This window comes from Magallana gigas, chromosome 9 (genome assembly GCF_963853765.1).
Source record: "Magallana gigas chromosome 9, xbMagGiga1.1, whole genome shotgun sequence".
Taxonomy (NCBI): Eukaryota; Metazoa; Mollusca; class Bivalvia; order Ostreida; family Ostreidae; genus Magallana; species Magallana gigas.
In genome coordinates, this window is record NC_088861.1 from 26344094 (window position 1) to 26364641 (window position 20548).

Genomic DNA, 20548 nt, shown 5'->3' on the forward strand with positions numbered 1-20548 from the left:
ATTAAAATAGCCGATATCCAAAGATCTAAACACTTCTCCACCGACGTGAAGTACGTCACGAAAGAGGATTACCGGCCAATAGTATTTAACATAGATTGGGACCTGACCTCCGTCCTCTGCAGAGCGTACGTCACAGCAGAGAAATACGAACGCCTCATCCAGTCCACCTACCCCTACGTCAACCTGGCGCCATTTCAGAGGTCTTCGTTCAAGGGGCTTTATGAAGAGTTCCTGGGGTACAGACACCATACCGAAAGACAGCGTTTCTATCAAAATGTAACCCTCAGACCCTGGCAGCAGAAGATGCTGAATGTGATCGAGTTCTGTGACTCCCCAAGACAGATCATTTGGCTAATAGACCCCGTGGGGAACAACGGGAAAACGTTTCTCTCCTACTACCTGCGTGACATGATGGAAGCCATGAGGGTGCCAAATGCCAACTCGAATGACTTCGCATTCGCCTCAGTCTGATTAAAATCAAACCTTCCACTAGCTCCTTTATTTTGATGGTCGCGTGGAAGGTCTGAAGAAGCTGCATAAGGGTTCACATGCGAGTGACCTTAGGCTGTCAATTTTTTAAACCAATCAGGTATGCGTTTTCAAGATCCTGAAAATGAAGCGACCTCTAAATATATTCACGATGCTTGAACATCATGGGTTATCTGCGCTTGTCGGAAGTTATCGGTTTTGTCGGGGTTCTTCTATAAAGCGAGCGTAAACTGGTTAGACTGGTTCACTGTCAATGATTATGGTGGGTAGCGAAAATGTTTTCAACCGATTTCACTGAGATCTGTTATTAGCAAGTGCATTTGAAGCGAGAATGGCGTCCACCGATATCCCCAACCCTATGACACCAAGACGGGTGTACTATAATTCGAATATATGCACATTATGTGGATTTTCATTTATACAGACAGAAATAAGCGCCACTGGGAAAATGGAAGTGAAAAAGTATCTAAATAAGAAATTAAAACTTAACAAAGATCGCATAGAAAATATAAGACAAGTTGTGTATTGCTTTGAAACTGAAGTAACTTCTAGCAATAATGGTGTGTGCATTAAATGCTACAGAACTATAGAAAAGGTTATTCAAATGCAAAGTGACATGGTAAAAATCAAGTCCGATATAAATTCAGCCAGAAATGCTGTTTGTGAAAATTATAAATTGACATGCAGTGTATCGGCAGAAAAAAGAAAAACAGAGAAGAGACTTCTTTATTCTCCATCATTGACGAAGCCTATGAAACATCAGAAACTATTTTCATCAGAAGTCTCTGTTGTGCATTTAGTTAATCTTCCAACTTTCAATGACATAATAGCCCAGAGTTCTTCTCCAGCACCACCAAATATGCCATTGGAAAAAACTGCTAGAAGATCCCTGGGTTTTTCTGAGACCAGTACAGCCAAACTTGGCAAAGAAACACCTCGAACACAAGGTTCTGATCTTGTAGGTGAAGTGAAGGTATGCTTATGATAAATTCATTGTCATTATGTTTAATTGTTATGATGTTATGAAATTTTGAGAATGTTAAACAAGGAGTGTTTTTTAGTTGTAAAATAGCAGAAGTCCAGACCATAGATTGCTGTTATCCCTCCAAGCTTGCCTAAAAAAATATTCACACTTTCGACCCAAGTACAAATATCATTTATATTTCAAGATAGTAAACATGTATTTTGTTTATCCTGCAATATAATGTCCCAATTTACGACTCAAGCAAGTTATTTCTGATAAATTTTGGTACATATCTGGCATTAGCTGCAGTTGAAACCAAAAGGCTATGGCATAATTAAAGCAAAAAAGATGATGTCACATTGAATTTGAACGTCGGATAAAATCCACAAGGCTATATTGGAGCATATACCGAATATAGCTTTTTTTAAGTATTTTAAAAAATGTTATGAACAAAAGTATAATTGTTGTAAATGAATGATTGAGGAAAACTGGTTTCTGTTTTTTATGCAAAATATACTACCTTGTTCAAACATTCTCATGAAATTGAGTTAATATTTTTCTGTTCATACTAACAAAATAAGTATAACAGGATTGTATGGGATTTAATCTAATTCTGTGAATGAAAAGTTAGATGTAGTGGAGCAGTCCGAGCAGATTATATACAATTATAATAACAATTTTTGAAACCTCACTCAGTGAATTTTAATGTAGAACAAAAATCTTCATAATAATTACTTTTTAAATAATTCATTAAAATGAAGAATAAATTCTACATGATTTCCTTAATAAATCAATCTTGTTCAGATAAATTAGGCATATAGAATGTTGGTATATATTAACAATGTTTTGTTCTGTTACATTTAAAGTTGATTTTTATTTATTTCCACGTTTGTTTCTTTTCTTACAGGACTTAAAGTTTTTAGTTGATGTCTTTAATGATGCAGGTAATTGTTTAAAGTATTTTCACACTAACTTTTTACCAACTTTTGATTTAACACAAATAAAATGATCTGGAAAAAGAAATTTCATATGTAACGTTTTCTGTGATTTGTACAACAAAGAGATTTTTAATCAGAAATGTATGACTATCAGCTTATATAAACTATAAGCTTACAATGAAATGTACTAATAGCTTTCAATGAGATGTACTGATATGTTAAATTTCCATGGGCTTTATACCAATTTGAAAACACTGTGACATATATATGTAATATTGATCTTGTTAAATAAATGTTATATTTTCTGTTTTGAATAGCTATCCGTGTACTACAGTCATGGTGAAAGATCTGTATTTATTTCAAATGATTCTCACAAGAAAATTTGCCGTGTATTGTGTCGAGGACAAAATGTTGACAAGTGCATTCTAGACATTTTAAGCAATTCTGTTCCTGAGCTGGTTTCCTCTGCAGCCTCAAAGATTGTATCTAAAGAGTGCCAAAGACTTTGTAAGCGTGGATCGGGATCAATTTTACAGACAAAATCATATGACTCCATATTCAGGTTCACGTGGGATGAGCTTAACAAAGAAATACAAATTAGAGCTCCAAACATGCTCCAGATAGTTTCATCTATTATCAGCGATACAGTCATTCCTCCTACAGAAAAGAAGTATGTGCACTTAATGAATACTGTTGCAACTGCTCTCCATGGCCGAAGTGACCAGATGTCATGCTTACAATATCAGGTCGGATTCATCTTGACTCACGGAGCTTGTAAACAAAGAGTAAGATTCATTTAAAATATTTTACAAATTACATGTAATTTTCAGCTTCTTTCAGAGCTGTCATTGTATTTTGGGGTACAGGGTGTTCTTAGATTGTGTGCTTTGATGTTATTGTGCATTTTGTTTCTGAAAATGAAACTGAATTATAGAAACAAATGTCAAGTTAAATGAATCTCCTTCATTTATTGTAATGTAATAGGGTGCATTTTATGATAATTACATTCATGCATATTATTCATATTTCATCTTCAACATCATCATCATCATCCTATATTCCATATTTTACATGTACATATTTAGAAACAGACTACTATCCCTATAACTCCCTGTCTTTTATGCATCTATCAAGTAATCATTATTTAATTACATATTCTAGTGGCTTCTGATATTTTATAGCCCTAAGTCATTTCACCTGTATGGTCACTTACATACATGTGGACAAGATCAGGTGGTTTACTTAGCCAATAGTATGTTTTTATGATTTTTTCCCGCTTTAACTGAGTAGCCTTTGTGACAGACCAAGGCTAGGATTCTTATGAGTAAGACCTGATTTCTTTAAGAGACGATTTACCTTATTTATTTATTTCATCAACACATTTGAAGCAGTCAGTTATAGTAAGTGTTTTTATTTTTTGGTATTCTTGAACTTTAATATATAATTTAATAGATGATAATGATATTTTCTATTAATTGGTACATTTGGCTAATTCTACTTGTTTGAGGTTATAATACCTTATTTATGAAAGAATGTATTTTATAAATTATTCCAGTAATTCATAGTTCTGATATCTAAGCTATAGTATCGCATTTCTAATATATGTGAAACGTTAGTTATTGTTACCATTATGATATTTAATACTTGTAGTTAGAGACTAGCTACCATTGTCAGAGTAATCTGCAGGATTGTGCATGAAACCTTGTTCCATAAACAGGTGATCGTTGCAAAGTTATATTTTTATATTTATTTTATGTATCTTGATAAAATGTAATCTACAAAGGATTACATTGAAAGTATATGTTTTTATTTAATTAAATATTGATATTGATAAAGATGTAGAGCATATTTCTATATTTTTGTAAATTGTGTTCAAGGGCAGTAACTCTTCTTGACACTGAATTTATGATGCATTTTAATCAGAGTTATCCTTCTTTACAAATAGTTTGATTAGTGAACTCTGAGCATTAATGTATTTCACGAATATGTATTTGAATATGATTGTATATTTTTATGCTGAAACTTATGTAAACATTGATCCTTTTATGCTGATATCTATGAATTATATTACAGGGTTTAAATCCTTTAATCCTATCCATGTATCCGAATAAAATGAAGAACCCTTAAAGTGGACTTGTTTGTTTCTTTGGGACAACCCACTATCACATTTGGCGCCCACGTTGCATTCGGATACCAAGGAGATGGGGACCACACATGAAGCTGACTGATGTCTACAGATTCTTATGGTGGAAAGCCGAGGTCTATACTGATTGAACACTGGACTCATGTTTTGTGACTCTTGAATCCTGACCTGTTCCAGATTTCAGACTCCAGAGCCATTCAACACCTTGAGTTAACAGACAACAGACAGTGCAGTCTCTTGATGATGTGAGTGACTAGAACATTAAGAAAGTGATTCATTCTTTGATGACTGTTTAACTGTCTGTCTGGGTGTCTGTAGTAACTTTATTGACATTGCATTGAGCATTGATTGATCTCTAGATCTATTTGATTATTATCAAATATAGACTTTTGGTATTTCATGTTTCTATGTAGATAGTATTTATTTTCAATATTTAAATTCTGCCAATCATCATCAGTTTTAAAATCATTCATTTTTCATTGCCATAAATACTTGCAATTTATTTTGTTATGTAGAGTTATTGCCCTTTATACAGAGCAATTCATTATTCATTTTTGAAATATTTTTTTGAAATCAATTTGTGATTTAATTTTTTGAATTAGCTTTAATGTAGCAATCTAAAAGTAAGACATTTTTCAATAATTTGATAAATTTTTCCATTTTTTTTTCCATTGACAATTTATTTTTGACATTTAAATTTTTTTTCTGCCTCTGACTGCATTCATTTTTGACAATTGCATTTTGAATTGCATATCCATTTTGCATTTGAGTCCTACATAATTTTTTTCTTTGGTTTAAACCTGATAAATTATTTTTTCAAACATTTTGATCATTAGGTCCACTTTTTTGATATACACACTCACCCATTCATTCTCCCTTTCATCCACTCATGTTATGCATGTAAAGCACATGCATCAAGGGCAGATAATCTTCAAATGAATACTATATGACTATTAACATTTACTTGAATCATTCATTTGAGTGAACTGTGAACACTATGCAGTGATTTTCAAGGAGACGCTGAAATTCAAAAGATATAACTGTGAAATTTAGTGAAAAAGCAGATATTTGTGATTTGCATTTAAATATTGTGAATTGTGTACCAACTGAAAATTCAGCATGGGAGACAAAATTTCTGAGGAGGAAGGAAAGAAAATTATTGAAGCATTTGAAGCTTTGAAATTAAAACCAAAATGCGATACACCAGACGATCTCAAGAAATGGCTGGAGGAGAAGTCGCAACTTGGAGCAACAGCGAAAATAAAAACTGAACAAACAGATGAGACAACCAAACAGTATATGAACTTTCCTAGGATTTCAACATTTTCTGGATCGCCGAGAGGAGAAACAAGTTACGAACTATGGCGCTACGAAATCCAATGTTTACTCAACGAGAAAGTATACAGACATGATCAGATTCTACAAGCCATCCGGAGATCAGTGAAAGGAGAAGCAGCCAACATCCTCATGAGACTCGGACCAGGAGCAACAATAGATAGCATCATTCAGAAAATGAACTCCATCTACGATACTATTGACAGTTGTCAAAGAATACTTGGACAATTCTATAGTGCTCAACAAGAGGGAAATGAAAGTGTTTCTGACTGGGGATGTAGACTTGAACAAATCATAAATAAAGCTGTGATGCATGGTGAAGTTCGACATTCTCAAGTTGACAATATGTTACGTCATGCATTCTGGGATGGACTTCGATCTGACTTGAAGGATATATCTGGATACATCCATGATAAAATTCTGTCATTTGATGAACTTAGATCAGAACTAAGAGCAATTGAACAGGACCATGAGAGAAGAAAAGTAAACAAAGGAAAGAAAACTGGACCAACCGTTATGAGTGTTACTCACGAAGAAGATGAAGCTTCCGGTATGGATGACATCAAAGGGATGCTACTCAAATTAACAGCTGATGTGCAACAACTGAAAGATGATCGTCTACAGCAACCTCAGACTCCATATCATAGAAACTTCTTCCCTAGAAACAATGGAGCACGCTTTCAACATCCAGTTGTACCTCGTCCACAAGTACCCATACAACAACAACAGTTTGGACAACAACAACAGAGTTCATTCAGAGGTCAACAAGTAAATTACTTCCAAGCAAGACAACAAAGACCTGGACAAAGTTCAATGGGACCTAATGGACTACCTATATGTTATAGATGTGGACAGGAAGGACACGTTCAGTATGGATGTCGAGTGAGAACAGACCATGTCAGCAGACCGTTAAACTACAGAGGACTAGCATCGAGAGGCAGACGCTAGGCCATGGTCAACCAATACAGAGCCTCACTGAATTACAACAACAAATACCAGGACTGATGGGAGAACAGAATATTATACACGTTAACATCAATGGTGTAGATACCGCAGCTTTACTTGACACTGGAGCTACAGTGTGTACCATCAACACTGACTTTTACAATTCTTATCTACAAGATGTTCCACTTCATTCGTTGGACGATATTATTAAAATCAAATGTGCAGACGGAGAGAACATGCCATACTTAGGATATATCAAAGTAACTGTCAGCACTGAAGATATTAGTTCACCAAATACGAATGACTGTCTTATGTTAGTTGTACCGACAACTGATTACAGTAAGAAAGTTCCAGCTTTAATTGGTACAAACTTTATTAAGAATATCATGAACTGTGTGAAACAACAAAATGGCGAAAGATTTCTGCAAAATACCCAAATGAAAACACCATGGTACTTAGCATTTAGATGTGTCGCTCTACGAGAGAAAGAACTTAACCGCAATAGAAACATTCTAGGCATTGTTAAATCAGCAGAGACTTGTAGTATAATCATACCACCAAACAAGGAAGTGACAATATCTGGATTCATAGATAGACAGATACCATACCAACCTGTTTGTGCAGTACTTCAGAAAACTAGTGGATCTGTTATACCAGATGACCTTGACATTTCTCCATCCTTAGTGTCATACAGATACAAAGACAACTATGAAGTAGAAGTCAACATCAGTAACATCACTACAAGAACTGTCAAGATACCGCCTAAAGCGTTGTTGTGTGAGCTACATCCTGTACTTATTGAAGATGTTCAACCACAAACTACCTCAATAGATTCGGAAAATCAAGATGAATTTAGTGAAAATTTCATCAACCAATCTGACACAAAATCAACAGCAATATGGATACAGAATATTGGAACAAAACAAAGACATTTTCTCGACTAGTGATACAGACATTGGTCACAGTAACAGAGTACAACACAAGATAAACATGAATGATGAAGTTCCTTTCAAGCAAAGACACAGGAGAATTCCGCCATCAATGTTCCAAGAAGTTCGAGACCATCTACAGCAATTATTAACAGCAGGAATCATAAGAAGATCAGAATCACCATGGACTAGTAACGTCGCACTGTGTAGAAAGAAAAACGGTGATCTGCGCATGTGTGTCGATTATAGACAGTTAAACGCAAGAACAATTAAAGATGCATATGCACTTCCTAGAATAGAAGAAATATTAGACTCTCTTGGTGGAAACTCATACTTTTCTGTCCTCGATATGAAGAGCGGATATCATCAAGTTGAATTGTTTGAAGATCATAAACAGAGAACAGCATTCACAGTAGGACCTTTGGGATTTTTCGAGTATAATCGCATGCCATTTGGTTTAGCTAACGCCCCCGCAACGTATCAACGACTCATGGAAAACTGTCTAGGAGATCTAAATCTGAACATTTGTTTCATCTACCTTGATGATCTTATAGTATTTTCAAAAACTTTTGAAGAACACGTTAAAAGACTGCAAAGCATATTCCAATGTATCAGAGAGAACAATTTAAAACTTTCACCTAAAAAATGTCAATTTTTCATGGATAAAGTGAAATACGTAGGTCACGTAGTTTCTAAAAATGGAATCGAACCAGATCCAGACAAGATTGAAAAAGTTGTGAATTGGCCTAGACCAACCAAACCAGATGAAGTAAGACAGTTTGTTGGATTCGTTGGTTATTATCGACGTTTCATCAAAGACTTCACAAAGATTGCGAAACCATTAAATCAGTTGATGCCACCCACTTCACAGAAGCGCCGAAAGAATTCCAAAGCACCGCCATCTTGGGAATGGGGAGGAGATCAAGAGAAATCATTTCAACAACTCAAAAGACATTTATCATCACCACCAATATTAGGATTTCCAAATTACAATGAACCATTTGAACTTCATACAGACGCCTCTTTGTTAGGACTTGGCGCAGTTCTCTATCAGCTACAAGACAACACAAAGAGAGTAATAGCTTATGCAAGTCGAGGTTTAAGCAAATCTGAAAAACGCTACCCTGTACATAAACTGGAATTTCTAGCCTTAAAATGGAGCATTTGTGAAAAATTCAAAGACTATCTCTACGGACAAACCTTTAAAGTTTATACAGACAATAATCCTCTAACTTATGTTCTATCAACAGCACATCTTGATGCAACAAGTCAACGATGGATAGCAAATTTAGCATCATTTAACTTCGATATTATTTATCGACCAGGAAAATCTAACAACGATGCAGATAGCTTAAGCCGTTTACCTGGACTGATAAACCAAAACCATGAGAAAACTTGCAACATCTCAAGAGAAGCAATCCAATCCATTTGCAATGCCATTAATGTGTCGCCTTACGCAGAATGTCTTGCCATAGATTGTGAATCCATAAAAGAAGATTTGATTCAGCCAGAAATTGATGAAGAAATAGACATCACTACCGCCCAATACAATGATCCAATTTTGAAATTTTGGTTTCCATACATTAGGAGCAAAGTCAAACCATTCAGAAAAGAGATGCCAACATCTCCAGAACATATGACAATGTACAGAAATTTTGAGAAGCTGAAAATCATCAATGAAATCATATACAGAGAAACTCTTGTCCAGAAAAAGAAGAAGTATCAACTACTATTACCATCATCGTACATACCAACAATTCTGAAATCACTACATGATGATATGGGTCACCCTGGGAGAGATAAAACAACATCATTGATACAAGACCGATTCTTCTGGCATAGAATGACAGTTGACATAGAGGAATACATTAAAAAATGTCAAAGATGTATATTGAGAAAATCACCTGAAAATCACAAAGCACCTCTTGTAAACATCGAAACTTGTCAACCTTTGGAACTTTTGTGCTTAGATTTTCTTACCCTAGAAACATCTAAAGGAGGTTACGAAAATGTACTTGTCATCACCGACCATTTTACCAGATATGCACAAGCCATTCCAACAAGAAATCAAACCGCAAAAACAACAGCTGATGTTTTATTTAATAACTTTATCATCCATTATGGAATACCAAAGAAAATCCACACCGACCAAGGAGCAAATTTTGAAAGTAACCTTATCAAAGAACTATGTGAAATTACTGGTGTGATGAAATCAAGAACTACACCTTATCACCCAATGGGAAATGGACTCTGTGAAAGATTCAATCGTACTTTAATCAAGATGTTAGGAACTCTACACCCAGAACAGAAGAAAGACTGGAAGAAACATATTGGTCCGATAGTCCACTGTTATAACTGTATGAAACAATCTTCAACAGGACAGACCCCATTCTATCTTATGTTCGGCAGAGAACCCCGACTACCTATTGACTTAGCTTTTAAAACAAATCCATATGAAGATAAACAGACAATGACTCATTACATAGAGAAACTTAAAGAAAGACTTGAAACATCCTACAATTTGGCACAACAGAATGTAAAACAATCTCAGGAAAAACAGAAAGATTTTTATGATAGAAAAGTAAGAGGGGCAACATTCAAAGCAGGAGATAGAATTCTCGTCAAGATAGTGTCTTTCACTGGAAAACACAAAATTGCCGACAAATGGGAGAGTGAACCGTACCTAGTACTTTCACAACCAAATCCTGATATTCCTGTTTATAGAGTCCAGCGAGAAGACAAATCAGGAAAAGTACGAACTTTGCATAGGAATTTATTACTTCCTTTGAATTTTATACCACCAGAAAGAATCAACATATTACCAAAGCCAGTACCAAGAAAGAGGAAATTGAAAAACAAATCAGAAGAGCCAACTCCAACTGAGCCTGTTAAATCAGACACAGACAGTGATGAAGACATGGACTTCCCACATGACGTCATACATGTTCCTCACACTGCTGCTGAGAAGATCTTGGGAGAAGATGTTGGTGACATGGATGCAGGTGATATTTTGGAACCTGTCCATGAACCACATATCGCAGAAGAGGACTTCTTACATGATGCAGATGCAGATGCAGATGCTGAAGAAGATGAAGAACAACAGCCGGCTGATCGAAACGCTATCCAGCATTTGGATACTAATGATGAGGAGGAAGATGCAGAATCCCAGGAACTTGAAGATTCACCAGAACCTCAAGTCCGTAGATCATCAAGAGTTAGAAGAAAACCAACATGGATGAAGACAGGACAATTTCTGGTAAATCAACACGTAGCAGAAACAAGTTGGAGAGACAAAGCTGAATTCCTTCTGAAAGTAACTAAAGAACCAGCTTTGAAAGACCATCGTGATAAACTATTGGATGGACTTTTAAAAGTTATTGTGAAATAGACTTTCATATTCTTTTAAACCAGCAAAATGATGGGACATCATTTTCAAGCAGGGGGGAGAGTGTAATAGGGTGCATTTTATGATAATTACATTCATGCATATTATTCATATTTCATCTTCAACATCATCATCATCATCCTATATTCCATATTTTACATGTACATATTTAGAAACAGACTACTATCCCTATAACTCCCTGTCTTTTATGCATCTATCAAGTAATCATTATTTAATTACATATTCTAGTGGCTTCTGATATTTTATAGCCCTAAGTCATTTCACCTGTATGGTCACTTACATACATGTGGACAAGATCAGGTGGTTTACTTAGCCAATAGTATGTTTTTATGATTTTTTCCCGCTTTAACTGAGTAGCCTTTGTGACAGACCAAGGCTAGGATTCTTATGAGTAAGACCTGATTTCTTTAAGAGACGATTTACCTTATTTATTTATTTCATCAACACATTTGAAGCAGTCAGTTATAGTAAGTGTTTTTATTTTTTGGTATTCTTGAACTTTAATATATAATTTAATAGATGATAATGATATTTTCTATTAATTGGTACATTTGGCTAATTCTACTTGTTTGAGGTTATAATACCTTATTTATGAAAGAATGTATTTTATAAATTATTCCAGTAATTCATAGTTCTGATATCTAAGCTATAGTATCGCATTTCTAATATATGTGAAAGGTTAGTTATTGTTACCATTATGATATTTAATACTTGTAGTTAGAGACTAGCTACCATTGTCAGAGTAATCTGCAGGATTGTGCATGAAACCTTGTTCCATAAACAGGTGATCGTTGCAAAGTTATATTTTTATATTTATTTTATGTATCTTGATAAAATGTAATCTACAAAGGAGTTACATTGAAAGTATATGTTTTTATTTAATTAAATATTGATATTGATAAAGATGTAGAGCATATTTCTATATTTTTGTAAATTGTGTTCAAGGGCAGTAACTCTTCTTGACACTGAATTTATGATGCATTTTAATCAGAGTTATCCTTCTTTACAAATAGTTTGATTAGTGAACTCTGAGCATTAATGTATTTCACGAATATGTATTTGAATATGATTGTATATTTTTATGCTGAAACTTATGTAAACATTGATCCTTTTATGCTGATATCTATGAATTATATTACAGGGTTTAAATCCTTTAATCCTATCCATGTATCCGAATAAAATGAAGAACCCTTAAAGTGGACTTGTTTGTTTCTTTGGGACAACCCACTATCACAGTAACAAAATTGGAATTTATTAATAAGTAAATTGGGACAATTTGGTTTATTTTTGAAATGGGGGTCCGTTTCTTAGACACAAACCAGGGAGATTGAGCTCTCTTTTGGCCTATCTGTCCCTCTGTCAGTGGATTCAGCAGGGTTCTTCAGTTAGTAGACCAAATGCTGTCTGATCATTATCTTTAATGTAAGAATGGAAATACATCATAATGTTATGATATCCTATTGAAAGTAAATGACTTCTATTGATTTTGAGGTCACAATATGAAGGGTCAAATTATTGTCCAGTGCCCTTTGCTTGACAAACATCAAACCTGATACACTGGCACTCACTTAGCAGTTGATGACCTAATAAATACATGTATTGATTTTGAGAGATTACAAAAAATCAAGGGTCAACTACTGGTACTCTGGAAATAAAAAGATGCTGTATATGTAACATGTTTGTAAAACATTTCTTATTTGAAATATTTAAACCTAAATAACATTTTGTTTATATTTACAGGATATTGACAGATTGGCTAAACTTGGATTGTGCACGACTTCAAAGTCCATTTCTAAGAAACTTTCATCATGGGAAGCGTTTCTAGATTCAGAAATACTTGATATCAAGAAGAATTGGAGTGAAGGCGGAGAATTGAAATACCAATTGATAGGTGATAATTGGGACAAGAATATTATCCCCACATACCGCACCTCCCAAAGCAAAACCATTTCATTACATCTCTTCAATGTGATAGCGGTTGTAGATAGGGTGATTCCAAGCACTTCATTGGAGGCAGATGAGGTGGCCCAGATGTCTGCAGTCAACTTTATTCCATCTTTAGATGATCAGGCTTTGCTCTTGCAAGAATTGACATTCCTAATGGCCACATCAGTAATTCAAAACTTGGACCAAATGCATGACATCTTTGAGCATATCTATCCAAAGCATTTGAAACATAGATACAGTGACTTTTCTGGCATTAAAACAAAGCAGGTGTGTCTTAAAATCTTTACCATTTTTATTTGCTTACTTGAACAGAAAGCTTAATCAAATTTAAATCACATGTGACTGTCACTAATATTCTGTTTACAAACTTGTCAGATTTTTATTTGTTTCTACAACTACTGTGTCAACTTTAATAATTCTATTTTGGCACAAATATTCTTGATTTGGGTTTCAAGTTTATTGCAGACACCATGCCCTATTACATGAACATGAATTTTAAGTAGCGATTGCAAATTAGCGAAAATATGGTGGGGTCATACAAATTTACATACTATTTACTTTTAGATCTTGAAAAGCTTATAGTTTCCCTCTTGTCCAGTTCTCATTTTATTTTTATGAAGATATATCATAAGGTTTCTTATATTGCAGTACTCCATAGGATTGTTCGACTGCAACGAGAATAAGACTCAAGATGTTATCCAGTTATTGAAAGGCTTGACCGAGAAATATGTTCCCATGAAAGATGGAGAAATAGCAGAGGAAGTGTTTTTTGGAGGTTCAACTTTTTAGCAATTTTTTTTTATATATAATAATATACAACATCAATTAGTTTATATCTGATTCATGTACATGTGCCACTATGTATACCCAATAAATAATCCACAGATGTAATTGTGTAATTGATTATTTTAATGCATATTCTCATTCTTTTAGGAGATAGATTAACTGATGAGCGCATTCAAGGCGCACAGAATGCCATGTCAAATGCTGGGTCTGTAAAAGAAAGTCTCAAAGGATTCATTTCCAAAATAGAAGACTGGCACAGAATGATGAACTTTTTAGAGGTAACATATAATACATGGACTACAATTCTAATTTTTGGTGTTAATTACATCTATGTTTTACTTTGAAATGTGTATTTAACACACACACACACATATATATATATATATATATATATATATATATATATATATATATATATATATATATATATATATATATATATATATATTTTTTTTTTATTTTTTTTCAGGCCATAGCAAAGCTAACCTATAGTACAGCATCACAAACAGACAGAGGAACATTGTATTATTTTCGGAATTTATTGAATGCTAGGAACGTGAAACATGATGTGAAAAACTCATTCCGAGCATATAAAATGCTTTACTATTCAGTATTTGATGCCATATGCTGCACCATGTTTTTGAAAGAATTTGGCAAGAGTGAATTTGATTCACAAATTGATTTACCAGAAGGGTTTCAAGATGAAAGTGACGACAAGAAAATAACGTGGATGAACGACTTGTGCCAAACGATAGTGAAAAAATGGTTTTTTGACAACAAAGATGACATATTTGAAGAGTTAAGAGCGATTTTGGAAGACCCTAATCACCCTGAGAACTATTGGTTAGATACTGATGAAGATGGTCATTTCAAATGTCACTTTTGTGACAAATCGTATGCATCTGTGGGAAGCTTGAAAGCGCATGAGACTATCAAACACCAGCATGTTGTGCCCACCAAAAAAAAAAAGTCTTCACCAGCACCATGTAAAGATACAGATGAATTATTTAACTACATTGTATTAGTGTTTAAACTTACAGCTTTACTAAAGAATCTTGATACAGCAATTGACATGGGAGATGGAGCAAGATCTGTGCGATCAGCTAAATATGAAATGCCGATATTTAATAAAACAAACAAACTGAAATATGTTATTGGATGTGTACAATTGGTCGACATGAGTGAAAATCCCCATACTCTTACCAGTCAACAGAGGGAGCGCTTTATTGCCAACCGAACAATTAACCTGCAGGGAGGAAAAAACAACAATATCGCTTTGGACGAATATATTGAAATGATCAATCGTGACAGTAAGAACATTGTTTCAGGCCATCAAACCAAAGAGAACATTATTGAACGTTCCAAGCAATTTCCACATTTAATCAACTACGTTAAAAACTTCGATGTGATTTCTGAAATAAAAGGCCGAAAAGGGTTCCACAAACTTCCAAATTATAAAGTGGATGTTTCAAAGATAGCAAAAGAACTCTTGGAAATTAGTTGTTTAGAATATCAGCCAAAGAGACAATTGCATTGTCGAGACCTTTCTGTGGACAAGGACCCGTACTCTAATTCGATCAAAGGATTGCCAATCATGATTCACAGACACAAACCGTCAACTCCATTTAGTCGTTTGCGCAATAGAAAGTACTAACTGCTTCCTTTTTAGGACAAATGCAACATTCCTTGATAATATATCAATTTTCTAATCTGTGATTTAATGTCCTTTCATCTGCACTTGCAAACAGTAATTGATTTATATTTCGAGACCAGATTTCAAGTTGGAATAAATTTTTGAACTTCTTCATAAACATGGGCTCAAACTTTACTTGAATATATAACGGTATTCTTTAAATATTAATTACAGGAATGGAAATGCATTCAATAATATTTCATTCTATATGCTCGGATATTTGTTTATATTTATTTTAATGTTTAAATACCATTCAAACGTATACAGTAAAGCATAATCAAAACAAAGCTATTTTCATTCCTATATTGCAAACTTGACATATAGAAGAAAACAAGCAAAATTGTCCAACCTTGGCACTTCATTGTAAATGTGTTTGTGAATGGAACAGTTCTTATCAGTCCTATTAAAATCAAACCTTTTATAATGTTGAATTAATGAGAAAATAAACAGATATGTTCTTTATTCATTAACAGTAAAAACTTTTCAATCAGACTATTTAAGTTACTGTTCTTTCAAAGGAATTTTAAAGAGGTCCATATTATAAAAAAAAACCTGATAGATTCCTGTATCTTGTATTATCAGTTTCATTTAAAGTCTTTTTTTGGGAGTGGATTTTAATCAGCTCTCCTATGCAGTTACTCTGGCAAACCGGAAGTGAAACAGTGTTTCCACTTAAGCACAAATCATAACCGCTGGCAAGACTTAGTACTTTAAAATAATTGATAAAATTAGTTAAATACCTTGAAAATAGTCAGATTTTAAAAGGTACGAACAATTCAGGTAATTTTGTAGCAGTATGATTCAGAATAGAAGACTATATTGAACTCTGGCATAGGAATTATTCCTACGCCAGAGTTCATTTTAGTCTCGTTCAACCAGACGCTCGGCTCACTGCTTGTCGGAGATTTGTCCGTAAATCTCTGACAAGCAGAGAGACTCTCTGCTTGTCGGATATTTATGGAGACAGCCGAGCGTCTGGTTAAACAAGACAAGAGTTTATTATTGCTAGGATCCTTAAATAATCAAGAATTATTTCAATTACTGATACATGAGTACATAGCTTGATAAAATTAATTTTATCTACACGTATGAACACACACAACATGATTCCAATGGGGTATTTTTGTTGGAAAAACCCTGAAATTCATACCGGTATTAGAAAAATATGTGCGTAATTCTAATGGTGCCAAGAAACTACTTGCCATTCGAAATTACATATCATTGATTTTAAATCAAATAGTAATCCATAAAATCAACTCCCATCCGTACTTACGTACTTTGATTTTTTACTGTCACTGTAAACAATGTTCAATTAATTTGGAGTTGTAAGAAAGAAATGAACATTAAAAATTGTAATTCTTTAATCAATAAATAAGATTTTAAAAACAGCTGCTGTCTTATAAACATTTTTAACTATCAGACAAACTAAAATCCATGTCTAGTTCATCAACATTCCAATCATAATCAATAGTATCATCACTGTCACTTGAGCAATTCAAACATTCATTATTAAACAATTTTTCAATATCTAACACAGAACAATGATTGCATTTGCACAATTCAGCACATAAATCACAGCATGTATGACATGTTTCGTCAGTAAATTTAAGTAAGTCAGTGTCGGATATGAAATTTTTCAACAATTCTTTTCGGCGGCAATTCTGACAAGAAATAAAAGTTTTCACTTCTTTGTCTACATTTCGCAAATGGTGGGAATTGTAAATAATTAAAGCAACCGATGGTAAACCATCCCTTCCAACTCTGCCAACTGCTTGCACGAGATCTACAACTGATCGTGGAGGTCCATACAGAACTACTGAATTGCAATTCAGAACATCTACTCCCATTCCAAGAGCTAAAGTAGCAATCACTATTAGTACACAACTGTCTTTATTTCGTAATGCTGACACTATTTTCTCTTTTTTGTCCTCAGGAGTCTCTGAATGAAACATTTCAACTAGATTTGTACAGTTCTCAAGTTCTTTAACAACATGATTGTATAACTTAGAAACGTCTGATATGGAGTTGCAGTAAACAAGAGTTCTTGGAAATGATTCCCCAAGTAAACCAAGTGCATCTACTAGCCAGTAAATTGCAGTTTCAATTTCACTACTCACTTTCTTCACTACCAATTTGATATTTGGCTTATTTGGGGAAATAGAGATCTGGGTAGTGTCATTTTCTCTTAATCCCATGACTTTCATGACACGTTTTTTTATCTTGTTGGTGCATGTAGCACTGAGGGCCAGAACTGGTGCCGATGGAAACAGGGATCTCAGTTCTCCTACATGGCGGAACCACTTCCTAAAAACAAGATATTCATCGGAGTCGTCGTTCCCTCCCCTAAAAAAAAAATAGAACAAATCTTACTTAAAGAAACTATGATCCTTACCAGTCCTGTCTGTGTGACAAAGTCTCCCTCTATTATTGATAATGAATAGAAACTGTTAATATAGGAGGGGTAAGGTTTAAGGATAAGGTTTTTCACAATATATTAAATACATGTACTTTTAAGAAGGGTTTTCCACTCTTCTTTCATCTATTTACATTTTTAATAAATTGAAAACTGTTTCATTCACTGAAAGTAGACTTTCCTAGTAATTTGTGTATTGTTTCATAATTTTGCACAATTTTAACTTTTACAATAATAAGATTGTTGGCAAATAATGGATGCAAAGAATTTAAAATCACCCTTTTTACAGTATCTGTTAAATAATTAAATCTTACCATGTTGCAATTGTGTGAAACTCATCTATCACAATCATGCCCACGTTGAAATTTTGTAACAGCTGTCGGAATTTTGAATCTCCAACAAGAGATTCAGGCGAAGCAAATAAAATGTCGAATTCTCCTCTGTTTATCAACTCATCCATCTCATGACTGCTACCTTTTGTAAAAGAACGGTTTTATCATCTTGTGTGGTCTGATCGTATTTTTTGTCTTAACAGTTAATGAGATGCTGGTATTTTTTTTCTTAAAGTGATAGAAAATATGATAAAATTTTTAGACTAAACATATATAGCATATAGACTTGGTTAGACTTCAATAATGACGTCAATTACCACTATAAATCGCCACTGTGAACGTCAGAGAAATTTCGGAATAAATAGATGAGCATGCTGGTGCATGGTGTAATGTTTTATGACAAGTTAGGAAATTGAATCTTTAAATTACCTTTGTATGCAACACGTAGTTCTGAAATACTGTGAAGTCGCTCGACCTGGTCTTTCATCAGGGCAAGTAAAGGACAACACACGATTATACGCTCAGTCTGTGGGCCTAGACGTCCTAGTTCCCGAACAACTGGGAGGTAAATTTGATACGGTAAAGATTTACCGAATCCCGTTGGCAACACGGCAATACAGTCCTTTTTCGCTAGCATAGATTGCAGCATGTGGTATTGTTCAGTTTTCAAACTCTCCACTGAAAATTTTACACAAACGTTCTTTATCACTTCGTCCATGTTTACCTCCGCCATTTTCTAATACTTTCCAAGTTGGATTTCAGAGACAAAATTTGATTGGTTAGAAAAGTTCATAACCTGTAATTAGCATCCGATTAAATATTCATCGATAAAGGTCACTCGCATGTGAACCCTTATGCAGCTTCTTCAGACCTTCCACGCGACCATCAAAATAAAGGAGCTAGTGGAAGGTTTGATTTTAATCAGACTGCATTCGCCTACGACTACCAGAAAATAGTGGTGTTTGATTATACTAGAGAAAGTAAAGAGCACATTAACTATGACCTACTGGAGGATCTCAAGAATGGGTCAATATGGTCACCCAAGTACCAGTCAGCGGTCAAATCCTGGAAGTTTAATGTCAAGGTGATATGCTTTGCCAACTTCCCCCCTAAGTTCGAAGCCCTCAGTCACGACAGATGGTATGTTCTGGAGCTCAAGGACGGGAAACTCAGGAGGACCAGAATTCCCCAACCCCAAGCTCCACCCACCCCGTATGTTGTGGAATCATCGGCGTGCATAATAGTCTGAACTAACATGGCCGCCGAAACACGAGGTATTAATACGCCGAGCCCGATAGATATTTACATACCGAGCCCGAACTATTTATAGCATACCGTGCCCGATATATTTACCTGGTGACCGGTTACCGGTGCCCCGCTTTAAAAGCCGAGCGCATAACCAAAGCTAGGATAATGCGCTCGGCTGTAAGGGAGGTCACCATGGGGCACTTCCGGTCACGTGATTTAATGGCGATAGGGATTAGACGTGTTTGAATTGGGCTCCGAGATTTTCACCATGTAAGTTATTATTAGTGGTTTTTTTCGGCCTCCCCTGGTTTGACTCTGAGGGTGTTCTTCATATTTGCGCAGAGTCCAGGTAGGAGAAGGTGTGTTAATTAATTTGTCTGAAGGATTTCAAGATCTGGTATGTTTGGTTTTAGTCTATATAGTCTTATATTACAGTTGTTGAGTTATTAAGATTTGGATTTAATTATAGCTTATTTATTAAAAATTAACAAATTGCACGGTTAATTCATTTACAACAGCAGTGCACCTATCTGGCCTTAAATTCCATAATTTTGGTTAGTCAGTATTTCAATATATTAATTTGTAAATAAATGTGTAGATAACTCATTTTTTAATATTCAAAATAGGTTCAGCAAAGATCACTTTGAATTGAATTCATATGCAAATATATAATGAAATATACAAGTGTTGTATAGTGTATTAGTATATATATACATGTATCACAGTTTACATTCATATAATAAAGCACCATCTTCATATAACAAAGCACCATCTAACCATCTAAGCAGATGCCCGACGAAAATCCTTCTTCATCCAGAATGGGTGGTGGAGATCTAAATGGTAAAAAGTCGAAACTTAAATATACTGGTAGTTCAAGTAATACTTCAACGCCCAAAAAGCAAAAACTGGACAGGGGTAAAAAAGAAAACCTGGAACATTCTGCCAAATCTGAGTTAAAAGAAAGTCCAGGAAATCTACTT

General features: G+C 34.6%; 3 protein-coding genes across 3 annotated transcripts; 2 read left to right on the top strand and 1 right to left on the bottom strand.

The window, feature by feature from the left end:
• Positions 1–476: 476 nt before the first annotated feature.
• LOC105342678 (uncharacterized) lies at positions 477–15693 on the top strand. The gene is made up of 7 exons (XM_066070854.1): positions 477–1462; positions 2361–2397; positions 2709–3176; positions 12890–13363; positions 13745–13871; positions 14030–14160; positions 14352–15693. Exons 2-7 carry the CDS (start codon positions 2380–2382, stop codon positions 15534–15536), a joined length of 2403 nt encoding a protein of 800 aa, XP_065926926.1. The 5' UTR covers positions 477–1462; positions 2361–2379; the 3' UTR covers positions 15537–15693.
• Positions 3364–7657, top strand: LOC109618903 (uncharacterized). Its single transcript, XM_066070855.1, has 3 exons — positions 3364–3791; positions 4042–4108; positions 4465–7657. Exon 3 carries the CDS (start codon positions 5654–5656, stop codon positions 6815–6817), a length of 1164 nt encoding a protein of 387 aa, XP_065926927.1. The 5' UTR covers positions 3364–3791; positions 4042–4108; positions 4465–5653; the 3' UTR covers positions 6818–7657.
• A 1225-nt stretch (positions 15694–16918) lies between the features above and the next one.
• LOC105342677 (ATP-dependent DNA helicase RecQ) lies at positions 16919–19245 on the bottom strand. The gene is made up of 3 exons (XM_011449688.4): positions 18750–19245; positions 18303–18462; positions 16919–17918 (listed from the first exon to the last, which is right to left on the bottom strand). The coding sequence occupies exons 1-3, from the start codon at positions 19051–19053 to the stop codon at positions 16985–16987; spliced, it is 1398 nt and encodes a 465-aa protein (XP_011447990.3). The 5' UTR covers positions 19054–19245; the 3' UTR covers positions 16919–16984.
• Between the last annotated feature and the right edge of the window lie 1303 nt (positions 19246–20548).